General features: G+C 33.7%; 1 protein-coding gene across 1 annotated transcript; it reads right to left on the reverse strand.

Moving 5' to 3' along the window:
• Positions 1–283: 283 nt before the first annotated feature.
• Positions 284–14,914, reverse strand: LOC126817918 (E3 ubiquitin-protein ligase MIB1). The gene is made up of 9 exons (XM_050545091.2): positions 14,555–14,914; positions 7,979–8,150; positions 6,901–7,045; positions 5,522–5,611; positions 2,894–2,960; positions 2,252–2,385; positions 1,644–1,720; positions 1,219–1,402; positions 284–313 (listed from the first exon to the last, which is right to left on the reverse strand). Exons 1-9 carry the CDS (start codon positions 14,799–14,801, stop codon positions 284–286), a joined length of 1,146 nt encoding a protein of 381 aa, XP_050401048.1. The 5' UTR covers positions 14,802–14,914.
• Positions 14,915–14,937: the final 23 nt, after the last annotated feature.

Consider the following 14,937-nt stretch of genomic DNA (forward strand, 5'->3'; position numbering starts at 1 on the left):
GTATGTAAAATCTTGTAAGTCAACAAAAATTGAACACAATGTGAAAGATGTTTACAAATATGTCTAAAGAAGAAGGAAAATAACTTACCTCCAGAAGAGCTTCCATTTGTAGCTCCATCAGCAGATGCAACCTTTGTAACAGCAGATGGATTATATGTCCATGATGTACCACATACTTCTACTTTCAGATCATTATCATGATAGATCTGTTGTACTCTTCCTATTTTACCTAATGTCTATATCAACACAAACAATATTATAATTTACTATAATTAGTATAATATTAAATACCACTTACTATTTTACCTAATGTCTAATAAATGTTAACACAAACAACATAAGAATTTGCTAGAATTAGTAAAATACTAAACACCACCATTTTACCTAATGTCTAACAAACATAACACAATTAACACAATAGTAGTAATACAACTGTGTCATAGCTTTTGTAAGTTGAAATTTGTGCATTTGCAAGAAACATTCAACTCTGACAATCTAAATATCTAATATTTTCTCTTTAGTTTGGTCAGAAAAATGACATCATTAAACAATTTCTACATCTTGTCCAAATAGAAAAGGTTCCATAATAATCACATATTAACCAAAAGGACCAACTCTATTTTCTATGGATAAGAGACGTAGAGGCACTTACTGCATTTGAATTAAAACTATGAAAGCCACTTGCCGAAATATAACATAACAAAACACAGTTCTATGGATAAAAATCACTATATTATATAACATAGGACGTTTCGACAAGATTTCACTAGTCGTTATCAAGCATACATATTGATAACTACCAGTGAAATATTGTTGAAACGTTGTATGTTATATAATATAGTGATTTTTATTCAAAAAACTGTGTTGTGTTATATTATGTTCAATTGCTAATGAATGCCATTCAAAGATTATACATTTGCCAATATTTTAAACCTTTTTTTGTGCAAACCATAGTGCAGCATTTAACATGTATGCAAATTCACTGTACTGGGGCCATGCTATGGAGGAATAAAACTCTCAACTCAATAAATACTTAAGACTGGAGTATATTTGGGTTTGTTTTTTTTCCAACTGAGGTTAATCTGAATTATGCACACCAAAAGTAGACAAAGAAGCTTGGATAATAATTTAAGATGACAACAGCCTTACAGAATTTCCAATTTAAAACAATGCTTGTAGCATTAACAATAAAGAAATATGATAATAGCGGAAACCTACTGGTAACATTGCTTCTGCCCATTCTCCATGACCTCTCTGTAAAACTTTTATTCTTTCTACATCACTACAAATCTGTACCAAGTCACCAACTGCAAACAGAACTGCTGCAGTAGTTTCTGGTGCTACTGCTGTAGAACTATTTGGAGTGTTTACTTTTGTTAAAACTGCTGGATTAAATGTCCATCTAGAAAAATAGTAGATTTTATAAAAATACATAACACAATATAGTAATTAGTAATGATTGGCTGATCATCGGAAGAGGATCAAATGTTCTTCTGTCAAGATTAGTAATCTTTTGATATGCATACATAACTGTTCAGACCAGACCGAATGAAAAACATCTGAATGTTCTAGATTTACATAAAAGGGTTATTGTGGATGCGATCCTCAGACGAAAATTGATAATGCCCAGAATAGTACTGTACCTATTGCCACTAGGATAAGATACAACAATATCATGATCTTCATCTATACCAACTACAGTACCAGTTGTACCCAGGCACTGAAATATAACAATATTCAATTAGTTACTTTCTAGCTACGGTTGTGTAACAACTCAAAAATAAGATAAATTTATAAAAATATAGCTAATTAAACATACGATATATAATAGTATGGTTTAAAGAAACATTATGTAAGATTTAGATCAAGAACTGGTTGTTCTTGCTATAATAGCTCAAAAATAGATAATATAAAATTAATATATTGAAAATTCCATATGAATTACTTTATTCTGAGCCAAGTTATCACTGTTTGTAGTTTTAAAAAGATGTGTGCATTGATTGGTCATTATTGTACCCCCGGTACTGGTGAGACAGACTCACTCCTCCATTTTTGAATTAAATCATTAAATGGCCAAACCTTTCTAATCTAGTTAAAATCTCAAGCATCCGATGGCACTGAGAGTTGATTATGAATAAATGCCTTAATTAATAATTTATATAAAATTTAAAGCCGATAGGCAAATTTAGCTCTTGAATAATGAATGTATCTTTAATAAAATAATATTAATACATGTTTCCAGTTTCATTACCTCAAACATTCCATCTGTCCATCCACCATGTCCATGTTGTAATGATTGCACAATTTCTAAATCTAGATCAACATTCACTTGATCTCCTATAGCTAAACCACATGGTCCAGATCTGGAACCAGATCCTTGCTCACCTAGATTTAAAAATATAAACAAATGGAAACATTTAAGACAGATGTAAACAGAGGAAAGGATTAACCATGTTTCAGAAATAGTAATTTCAACTAAAATTAATAATCTAGTAATATTCGACATAGTTCAACACCTACGTATAACACACGTTTTACAAGAGGCTGTCCCCTCTGAACTAGGGGTGCGTGTAATTAAAGAGAATACAAATTTGAAACTTTTCCTATCACTTTCAATGCACAAAAAATCAGTGATATTTTTAATTACAGGTTAAATAGTAGATTCTGGAATTGCATGTCACTGTCAGTTTGACATGAATACAGCTCATATAGTGACGTAAACTATGAGATTAAACTAAATATAGTCACCAACAATTTATCAAAATAAAACTTTACGTAGTCATAAATCAAAATTTGAACAGTGATAAATATCTATTTTGTGTTATACGTGGCTGTTTATGGTGATGATCTCTTTGCTATGTTGCATTTCTCATGTCTTTTGTTTATATCTTACCTAACAAAGGTAAATGTTCTCTGTAAAATGAACCACCCTTTGCATCATTCACAACCTTTAAGTCTGCCTGTAATAATATAAAACATTTACATAAAAGTTTATAAATCTACTACAACAGAGAAGAATACTAGCAATCAAAGAAATTGTAGTTAAAACATCTTTGTTGTATTAAAACAAGCGGTTGCCATGCAAGATACATTCAAATTTTGCAAGAGATGGATGGAGAACTTGGAAACTCATCCTCTCAATGTCCCAATGCTTCTTCACAATGAATGTAAAAAAGAAAAGAAATTATACAAGTGTATTTCCTAAATAATTCAATGTGAATTAACAACTCGGGCTGTATTAAACAAGAAGTTGGGTTTGGATGCACACTAAGGATGTCACGGTTTGAAAAATTTTGAATCCGGTACTTGGTCATTAAAAATCCAACCGCAACTGTTTAACCGATGTATTCATATTTTCTCCATCTTGCGCACCACATCTTCAGATCACTTTCAAGCAGGTTGATTTTTAAAAAAAAATCCCCTTAATCCTTTATAAGATTAGTTATGCCATAAATATTTGATCCTTAACACACATTTCAAATTTCAGCTATATCGGACAAAAATTGTGTCCTTTGGAGGGTCCACAAACTTGGTACATATTTGTGTGAAAGGTAGTGGGCATAACTTCTGAAAGGAAGGTCCGATGCACACCGAAATTGAACTCATCCAAAATCTTTTGATCCTTAAAGCTGAACTCCGTTTACAAAAGTACAGAAATAATTAAATAAAAAAAAATTAACACCCAAAATAATCGCAATACTTGTTTTCAAGATGTAGAACAATCATGACGATTGTACGGCATACAAAAACAGAGGCAGGCCGCGCCCACATCCAGTTTACTACTTGTCATCCACACTGTCCACATCCAGCTAGCAATATTTCAGCTGACTGACGTTTTTATACTATCAGTTTAATGAAAATATTATTGCTACCCAATTATTATGTTTGATCAGGTACATATTATTTTACTAATTAGACGAAATAAGTAAACCATGGTGTACTTTTGCTCTAAAAATATGAGAAAACTGCCTTACCCCAAACAATAACAAATCTACCAACACCAACAATTTTTTTCTTATTTCTTGAAATGTTTTGTACAACAGCGTGGAAACACCAAATAATTTCTAGTATTATAAAGTCTAGTATTATCGTTCCAAAATATACCCAAAGCAGCAATAAAACTGTTGTTATTTCCATCAAAGAAGTATGTTTTCACTTCAAAATATTCACCATCTTGTGAAGTAGTTATGTCCCTTGATGTTATGTCAACAACATAGAATTGGTTGGTGTTCTTAGATTTGTTATTGTTTGGGGTAAGGCAGTTGTTTTGTTTCTCATATATTTAGAGCAAAAGTATACAGTGGTTTACTTATTTCATCTAATTAGTAAAATAATATGTACCTGATCAGATATAATAATTGTGCAGCAATAATACTTTCAGTAAACTGTTAGTGAAAAGATAGGTTGGCAGGCAACGAAACATACGCCCACAGCAACTATATCGTCCGGGCAGTCAACAAGATTTGTTGCATATTTTTACTTTATTCGGTAATGAAACATCTATAATACATTAAAATCTGATTAAGAGTAACAACTCATTAAGTAATTATCAGAAAACCATTAGATTTTGTTTGGTTTTTATAAAGTTCTGCCCCATGCTAACGTTTAGTTTACGAAACTTTTAACATCATGGATTTAGCTGTTCAAGTCATAAAGATTCATTGAAAATCAATATACTTGTTTGTCTCAAGAAATTAAACTCTGTGTATCAATCTGAAGTCAATCGGATGATAACTTTAGCCTCTAGAGCATCACAAGATTTTTCAAAGTGATCAAGGACCATAACTTTGGCAGTATTTATCCGAAATCGTTGAAAATCAATATGATTCTTCATCTCATGGCCTCAAACACTGTGTATAAATTTAAAGTCAATTGGATATTAACTTTAACTCTGGCAGTAATTATCAGAAATCGCTGAAAATCAATAGGCTTCTTCGTCTCATGACCTTAAACACTGTGTATAAATTTAAAGTCAATCGGATATTAACTTTAGCCTTTAGCGTCCACAAGATTTTTCAAGGCGTGAACTGGATGTGGGCGTGGCCTGCCTCTGTTTTTGTATGCCGTACAATCATCATGATTGTTCTACAACTTGAAAACAAGTATGGCGATTATTTAATAGGGTGTTAATTTTTTTTTATTTCAGAGTTCAGCTTTAACACATTCATCTAAATCAAACAAATATTGTGGACTCTATAGGGTGCATAACGTTGGGATATGTATTACATGCTCTGCCACATTTGCATATTGCGGAACAGCTATCTTGTCAGGAAGTTACATGTACGGTCCGATTTTCATGAAATTCGAACTCAACCATGATTGTGGTTTGACAAAACATAAATTTTAATTTAATCTTAAGGCATTCTCATACTTTTCAGCACTTTGCAGACATCTGGGTGCTATATAATTGTTTTTTCTGTGTTTTGAAACACAGTCCTTCTGTACTGTCTATTAAGTGTTATAATATTACATTACAGTAAAAATTGTTGTTCCACATAGAGAAATTTATAATTCAACCTACCATGCCTTCGAAACCAACCCTATACAGATTTTTAGCACCATTATCCCATAAAACATAAGCTGCACTTCTTGGACTAGCTGCACTCCAATCCTAAAACAAAGTCAATTGCAGGATTACTCAAAATTATTGGAGAATCAATTCCTAAGCATAAAAAGATTGGTATTTATCAATCCTTGATAATTATAAATGAGCTTAAACAATATCTAGGGGATGTTATTTTCCAAAACACTTTTTAAATTTAATGGTCTCCGTGCCTTTTTGATTTACTTGCAAATTTCTAAATCAATGTCTTGCTTCTTTGCCCCATATAAGAGTTGATACTTATAACACAATTTGTCCAGAAGACTCCCAAATATTACGCACTGACACAGGATTTGGCTTAATAGATTATAGATAGAAAATTGACCCAATTGTAATTATCATATAATGTTTGTGACTGGAAAGAGAGACTTAGTTACCTGGATTCCGAGTTTTGCTGGTTCGAGTGCCAAGAAATTAAAAGATAGGTTGCCAGGCAACGAAACATACGCCCAAAATCGTCCGAGCGGTTGACAAGGGTTGTCGCACATTTATTCTTTTGTAGATAATTGGAGGCATTTATTTACAAGACAATTTCATACAGATCGGATTATAATTTTCTTCGTTTGAGGGCTCACAAGGTTCTACAAACCGGCTTTTTCATTTTACTAATTCAAATAATGCATATAAATTTCATACAGATTGGATTATAACTTTGGCCATTTGAACATTCACAAGTTCAACAAAGTAAAACAAGGGCCATAAATTTAGAAGTAATCAACAGAAATTGGCGAAATTCAATAGGTTGCTTGATTTCACTAATTTAAATAATGCATATAAATTTCTTACAGATTGGATGATAAACTTTCATCATTTGAGCGTTCACAAGGTTCAACATGGTTCAACAAGGGTCATAACTCAACAAGTAATTATTTGAAAATGCTGAAATTCAATAGGATTCTTCGTGTCACTAATTTAAATGACGCATATAAATTCCATACAGATCGGACAATAATTTTTGTCGTTAGAGCATTCACAAGGTTCAACAAGGGCCATAACTCCAGAAGAAATTAAAGAAAATTATTGAAATTAAATAGGCTTCTTCATGTCACTAATGTAAACAATATTTCAAAACAATCAGATGATAAATGTAGTCTGTAGAGTGTTAACTATAATTTTACGGACAGGGGCGATGGTATTATACAACTACATTTCCATGTGGGTGTATAAAAATGGCTAATTTATAACAGGGCATTATAAAATCAAACTCAAATGGCCCCAAGGCAAATCTACAGACCATGGTCCAACAAGCAGCAAGTTAAATCGACAACTGGTTAGATAATATTGTTCTTTCCATTTACCTGAATTTCAGTAACTTTTCCACGTCTGCCATTGCCACCATCTTGATCTTCCCACTGCCAATCAACTCCTCGAACAACGCGAGCTCCTGGAAATATTCCTCTTGCTGTTGTCTTTTTACTTTTTCTTCTTGGTTCTTGAAGCACTCTAAAATAACAAACAAGAGATAATCAATTTTACAAGAACAATGAAAGCTGCTAGAAATAATTACATAATATTTTTATCTAAAATACCTATTTGCAACCATGTATAAAACTTTGTGTGGCTCGAACGTTTATGCCTGTGAATCATTGCCCAGTTTATTAACCATTTGAAATACTCAAAATAATGTCCAATTAGGTCAAAATAAACATAATTTTTAGTGTAAATATAGCCGGGAATTGAGAAAGAAATTCCAGGTGGAGCAAGTATTGCAGATATTTTAGAATCTCAATATTCAAATGAAGGCATGAATTTGGTAAATTTTTGATAAGTGATGGAATCAATGTGATTTGGATTACAGAATTACAAGAATCTTCGAGTCTTTATCCCAAAGGAATTTCAAGAGTATTTATATGCCTACATAATATATGACGTGGCAGGAGAGAGAGAAATGGGGTTTAACGTCCAATCAACAATAAAACAATGTAAACCTTATTTCAATAATTAGCTTGCGATTAGAGCTCTTTGCAGCGGAAGAAAAGCCATGATATAAGGTTGGGTTTGGCGACACTACTCCTGCTCTTGTACAGATTTGGGATCAAAACCACGCCAGTATGATCTAAAGCACACTCGTTAAACCACTCCACCCCCACCACGGTGACAAGTATGAAAAAAAGCTACCTGTGATGTGGTTGATCTCAGATAATTAAGTGTGAAAGGACAGCAACATTTCGAGGCCTGTAGTAAACATCTGTTAAACTTAGCATTCAGAACTCATATTTTACAATATTTCAAATCATTAACCCATTGTTTATCAATAGCATTAAGCAATAATGTTATTTTTGCACCACCCACTATTGTTCTACCATGTTTATATTTATTGATTTGTATATTATTAATGGATTTTCGTCAGAAGGAAAACAATGCCCTTATATTTACCTCTCATTACCAGGCACAGTTATTCTATAAAACCGGTGCCTCAAATTATGCTTGTCTCCGTGGTAACACACAGAACATAAATCATAGTTTGGACATTCAGCACATTTCCATCTTATTCCAAAAATAGGTTGTTGTCTACATGTATCACACATAGTTCCATCATGTTTGATTCCTACAGCACATATAACATCATTTTAAAAATAAGAATCAAATCAAAACCTTGCAAACAATTCAATATTTGTGCAAACAGATTTGCAGTTAGTGTGGAAGCTGCCATTACTGGTTGTGACTTCATACTCTAAATAACATTTGACAGAACTCTTTTACATATTTGGAGTATTACATTTCAGATTCTGAATACAGCATAGAACACATATTTTCAATAATATTTAAAGCTACAATTTTCTTAAACCATGTGTGATATTACACTAGATTGAATTGCAGTTCAAGCCAATGATGTGACCATAAAAGACATGTAATACTGTCAAATCCTTTTGTTTCAGCAAGGGATATTAAATTTTCACCAAACCCATTTAAATGCTTAAATGGTTTTTTCAACAAAATGTTATTAATAATATTATCTTATCCACTAAAAGCAATACTACTATTGTGCATCTTGGCAAAAATTCAGGTTGTTTCACATCATTTTGTTACATAATATGGTTTAATGCCAAGATTATGCATTAAGTTGTTTGCACACACTACTTGAGGCAACACATCAAAAGCCGTAGCAGTAGGGCTGCAACGACACGCCAGGCCACGATACGATGGGCATCACGATTCATAGGCTACGATACAATTAATATCGCGATATGGGAAATAAATTTAAAAAATGCTGTTAAATTTTGACAGTCTTTCACTGTGAAAATTCGAAGGCCTACTGTTATGATTTACTTTAAATGTGGTGTTTTATCGGTCAACTGAACGGATTTCATTGCTGTCATGCTTTCACTGTGAAAATTCGAAGGCCTACTTTTAGTTTTATGATTTACTTTAAATGTGGTGTTTCCTCGGTCAACTAAACGGATTTCATTGCTGTCATGCTTAACGGGAAATCCTAAAAACTCCTATACTTTACTTGTGACTTATATACTTGGTATATGGGATTTTGATCTCAATATTGTTTTTGTCGATCATGCGGCTTGAATTTGGTGAATTCATTATGAAACAAATTTCAACTGTCAGGTCAGTCATAGATTATGGAATAGCAAAGGAAATAACGTTACGAAGATTTTAATATCAAATATTAATATACATTGGAAATGTGCTGATCAATGTATGCAGTATGTTCAAATCGCCATTCTTATACAGTAATATTATGACAAATCGCATATTACTGACGTATATATATTAATATGTTGTATGTTTTTTCCACATATTATTCAAGTGTGTAATTTGAACGCAACTTAATTTCCAGCTCGACTTGCATCACCAGCAGACCGATATTTTAATCTTGACGAAATAGTTATAATAAGCCACTTCATGTGTCGAAAACGCCTTAACACTTGCTCATGGTCTTATTTATGCATTTAAAGGAATATTAGTCTATTTTTGTGAAATTATTATATGGATAACGAATCGCGATATGGACATTGATTGTATCGTGCATCGTGGATTTTTAAAACATCGCGGTTCATCAATGCATCCCTACGTAGCAGCTATGTCAGTATAGACAGTATAAAATCATTGCTTTTTCGTTCCACTAATTTCAATAAAAATTTCATAGTCAGGTGAAAACTACTACAAAGTGAAACAAGAGTTACAACTCTAGCAACAATTAATGGAGTGTTGAAATTCAATATGCCTCTTTGTTTCAATAATCCACACATCCATTTCAAGCTGATAGTAACATTTGTTGTTAATGTTAGACCATTCACAAGATTCTATTGAAATACTGAAAGTCGAATGAGGGCAATAACTTTAGCAGTAAATTACAGAAATTTGTGAAATACCAAAGGCATTTTCATACCACTATAATTAACATATCAATTTTTTGAATTTGTATTCTGTAGAGTGTTCACAAGAAGTTATGAATGACAGATTGACGCTACAATATACAAATGACCACACTACCATGTGGGTGTACAGTAGAATCTGTATTAAGCAGCAACTCAAGGGAATTATTTTGACTGGCCGTTTAACGGGAGTGACCTCTTAATAAAATCCCAATGTTTCTTAGTGTTGACATAAAGTAAATTTTACTTGATGCATTGGGAGCAAACATCAATACTTGCATCAGTAAATTTGGCTGCTGAAACCTTAGAACGATATATCTTCTGTAAACTTATCATTTTGTACCAACATTGATACTATTGTCTATCATTGTGATAATCAGGCCTTCATGTACATTTGTAAAAGGAGCGTCATCCCTCTCGCTCTCCTGGATACGCCTGGATGTCAGTCGAGGTGCACTTATTATAGCTCTTCTCAATGTCTAAATTGACTCCCCTCAAAGAAATTAAATGAAATGGTGTTTAACGTCCTACTGTTCTGCTCCTAACTGGGCTAATAAAGACGGGCATACGCCATACAGTGTGATATGAGGGAAATTTCCCCCTGGCAGTGGCGCTACAGCCTATTCTTACATTGAATTCCAACTGCCAAGGGATCTTTTACGTGCACGCCAATATGTACACGGGACCTCAGTTTTCGTCCCATCACGCCGGAAAATCTGGATGAACTTTCTACGGCCAATGCAGTGATCGAACACCTGACCTCCAGACTAGCGAGCCAGTGTCTTACCCACTTAGCCACGTGATCCCCCTCCCCTCAAAGAAAATAATCAGGAAAAATATACCGGTAATGAAAAATACTGTCAATATCGACAATCAACTTGCCTTGTCGGCTACAACAAAAGTCATACCTTAGTGAGAATCAGCCATCCGGTTCATAATCCGAGTAATTAGCACATTTAACGGTAATTTTGATAATTCGGTAAAAAAAACAATACCAGCTCGCTGGTTATTCATAACAGGTCCAGTCAGTTTCCTTCGTAATAATAACCCACATGGCGAATGAAGACATCTCGCTCGACATGGATTGTGAATCTTGGGATTCGCGCCATCTTCGATGCTTGATCCAAACGAATTCGTACAAATTATTATTTTAAAAAATAATAATTGGATAATACATTTTTGGGTTTTACTGACCCGTTGTTAGTTAAATCTAAATAGTCATTGAATAATCCCTGATAGAACACCAGATATCCCAAGAAACAGTCATTAATAATATATTTTTCCCCCGATAACACGTGACATGCATCCGTTGGAATTGGGTCATTAAACCAGTATTACTATATTTAGTTTTAAATAGCGTTTTAGTTTTATTCTTTTTTATTAAGTTATTTTTTAAAATATTGTCCTTATATGGCATAGTCACATGATCATTGTGTAGCTTGTCTATCATTCACAAATGAATAAAAACTTTGTAAGTTACGTGATAGACAAAAACAATAATTTGTGTTTCAAATGTGAAGAAATGCCAAGGTGTCGTATCAGCTCATTTTGGCTACTGCATTTTCTGATACTGGCCGTAGTAGAAACATCCTAATTTCGATCGACTGATGATATACATGTACGTTTATCTGTCGAATAAACAAGACAGTATTTATTCAGGAATATTACTGACTTCAACGAACTTCAAGTCATACATTAGCCTATTCAGAATACAACATTCTCCATAAACCAAAAATTATTTTTGTTGAAGTCTGGTTATATTCAAGTTAACAGGAGCTTCTAATTACCCTATTTTCTACTGGGACCTCATTTGACCCAATTCTGGCAGGTTGGTTTCAAAATGGATTAAAATCCATGTTCTTATCACAAATGCTAAGAAAGCTCTCCTCAAGAGATTCAGGAGAGCGATTTACCCTTTTTCCAATTTCAGAAGAGCTTTTTTTGACTGTCCAGGAATTTATTCATGTGAAGGCCTGGATGTATTAGATAACATTTATTCATATCTGTGAAGAAAATCCATGAATTAATTTTATTTGATCAAAAAAGCACATGTTTTAAAAACCATCAATGAATTTGGCATCGATTATCAGGAGGGGGTGTAACTCTGTTTGTAATATAGGAACACTAAATCTTCTGATTAGCAACAAAGTGGCAATGGAAAATTGATACTAAATGATCGTGACAAAACTTGGCTTTGACAGTCCCTTTAGTTTATTCAATCAGTATCAAGTAATGTTTCGTTACGTGTGAAAACAATGATCAGGTTTTGTCATTTAACAAAACAAAAGATTAATTAACAGATAATCCTGGGTTTATTGTTATTTTCACAGTTCGTTTTACTTGATTGGTGGGGGGCTAGACACGGGATTAGCGGAGGTGCTAGGAAGTACGACAAGATGGTATCATTCAACAATGGCTGTTGAATAATTGAATAAGCGCTATTTTGCTAAATTTATTAGTAAACTAGTGACCGCTGGCTGCGTTAGAGGAGAAACCGATGACTAAAGAGATGAAACAATAAAATTTCAATGGGCGGAATTTATCATGACCGCTTACATTACAAGGAGAAGTCGCTGAATAGGAGTGGCTGCTCGTACAGATTCTACTGTATACAGTAATAAAATTGTCTTGGTATTAACATGTAGACAGAGAGTATAGTTGTGTCTTGAATCGTCAATGATTAATGGGCTATGATAGAGGAGATCAAATTTTTCGGCTAAATATTTGGGAGATATCATATCTCTAGTCATATTGATTGAGTGGCGTGTAGTACATGATGTATTGTATGGATTTATATCTGGAGGTATGGTTTATGACATATGGAACTATTTGATATACTACATGTACATTGTGGTGCCTAAATTATGATCTACATGTAGATCATTAGGTCTAGAAATTTGTCATTTTTTGCAAGAATCTAAGAGGATTCTCATATATGCAATCTGCGCGAATCCTCCGAATATTAATTAAAAAACTGTCTAAAAAACAAAATTGTATTTACTGCTTATTGCCAGTATCAGAATGTCGTAGCCAAAATAAGCTGATACGGCACCACAGCATTTCTTCATAACACAATTTGTAGTCTTTTGTCCATCACGTAACTTGCAAAAGTTTCATCAATGATAGACAAACGCAACAATGAGCATGTGACAACCATAACTGAAATTGCTATAAAATAAAATTCTGCACGACTATGATATAGCCTTCAAAAATATTTTTAAAATTAAGCCTCTGTCAACATGTGTATAAAATAAAAATATATTCATAAGGGTAAACGCTATTTACATCTGGTTTATTGACCTAATTCCAACCGATATGTCACATGTCATTGGAATTCAGCATTGGAGATTCTGTTGGAAAAATACCCACTTTTTCTCTCTCTGTGTATTCGGTGTTCTATCAGGGGATTATATTCAATGAAGATTTAAATTTACCTAATATCTGGTCAGTGAATCCATCAATGTACGATCCAGTTATTATTTTAATATCTTTCGGTACATGAAATTCGCACAGACGAAGCGTGGAAGACGTGTGATTTGCAAACCATGCCGAGATCGTCTTCATTCGCTACATACATGGCTTATTTTACTGAACCTATTAAGTATAATCAGCAAGCTTGTTTTGTTTTTTTACCAGATTATCAAAATCACCGTTAAATGTGCTAATTACTCGGACTATATAGTATGAACTACATATGGACGATTCTCACTATAAAGGTATGACTGTTGTAGCCGACAAGAGTGTTGATTGACTTCTTATTAACAAGTAATAATTAACCTGTTGTAATTTAGCCGAAAGTAGATTGATTATTTATGATACCATAGTGGCCGATTCATTGTTTTACCAATCGGCTAAAGCCGACAAAATACAGCCGATTATGAACACTGATCGACCCTGACTGACATTCAATGGTCAGACTCGATAATTCTCCGAAATTTATTATTTTTATAGAAAAATTTTAAGCAAATCCTTGTAGATTCGCAGTGTAAGCTCTTGCGAGAATCCTTGCGCGAATTAGATTCGGAGGTTCGCATGAATTTCTAGGGCTGATCAGTTTTCAATTTTAATACGGACCGCCTTAGTAATAACAGAGTCAAATTTCTACATGAATAACTGATAAAACTTCCCCACAAATCATTTTGAGAAATTTTGATATGTTCACTCATAAATTTATAAACAAAATAACCTGGATTTAAAAGTCTTAGTTCAGTCAGGATAGGGTTAGGCTGTACCGCAAAAAGCACAATTTTGAACAACAGCGCTGTATTTATTTTTTAATATTTCCCTCATGGTATATGCCCATCTTCATTAGTCTGGTTGGAGCAGAAAAGTATTAAAGTAAGATGCTAAACTCCAGTTTCATTCATTGATTGATAATCAAAAAGAAAGTTAGAGAAGTTACGAATACCATCACTACATTTTTCCGTGACAACAACTGGGTCTAGTACTGTATCATTATACAGAGTTGTAATGCGACACTTTTGTACAATTGTGCCTTGTATCATCCCAACCCTAGCTAGTCCAGGTGTAAAAATTCTGGGCTAGGGCCCACCTCAATTGTCAAATCCTCAATTATTTTGTTTTGATTTATATAAAATTAAATGTATCTAAAATAATTAACCTGTTGGTGCGCTGTCAAGTGCTCTTAGATCATAAGCACCAGCACATCTATAATTAGCAGCCGTTCCATTATCCCATACAACGACTACTTCTTCTGGTGACTCAAAATTCCTGACAGTACCAACATGCCCCTCCCCACCATCCTGTTTACCCCACTTCCAATCTGGACCTCGAACAACTCGGGCCCCTACTCCGTCTGTAATGTTCAGTCGGAGCCCTCGGTTCGTGGCCCCAGCCCCCGAGTCCATGTTAATATTGACATCCAGTTTGGCGGTTAACAGACTACTATTTCATACATTTTTTGTTGAATTAAATTTGACACTTATTCACAGAATTTACTAAAATGGCAGAAGTTCCTCTTCTCGTATTTTCTCGGAAATACTT

This window comes from Patella vulgata, chromosome 4 (assembly GCF_932274485.2).
Source record: "Patella vulgata chromosome 4, xgPatVulg1.2, whole genome shotgun sequence".
Lineage (NCBI taxonomy): Eukaryota > Metazoa > Mollusca > Gastropoda > Patellidae > Patella > Patella vulgata.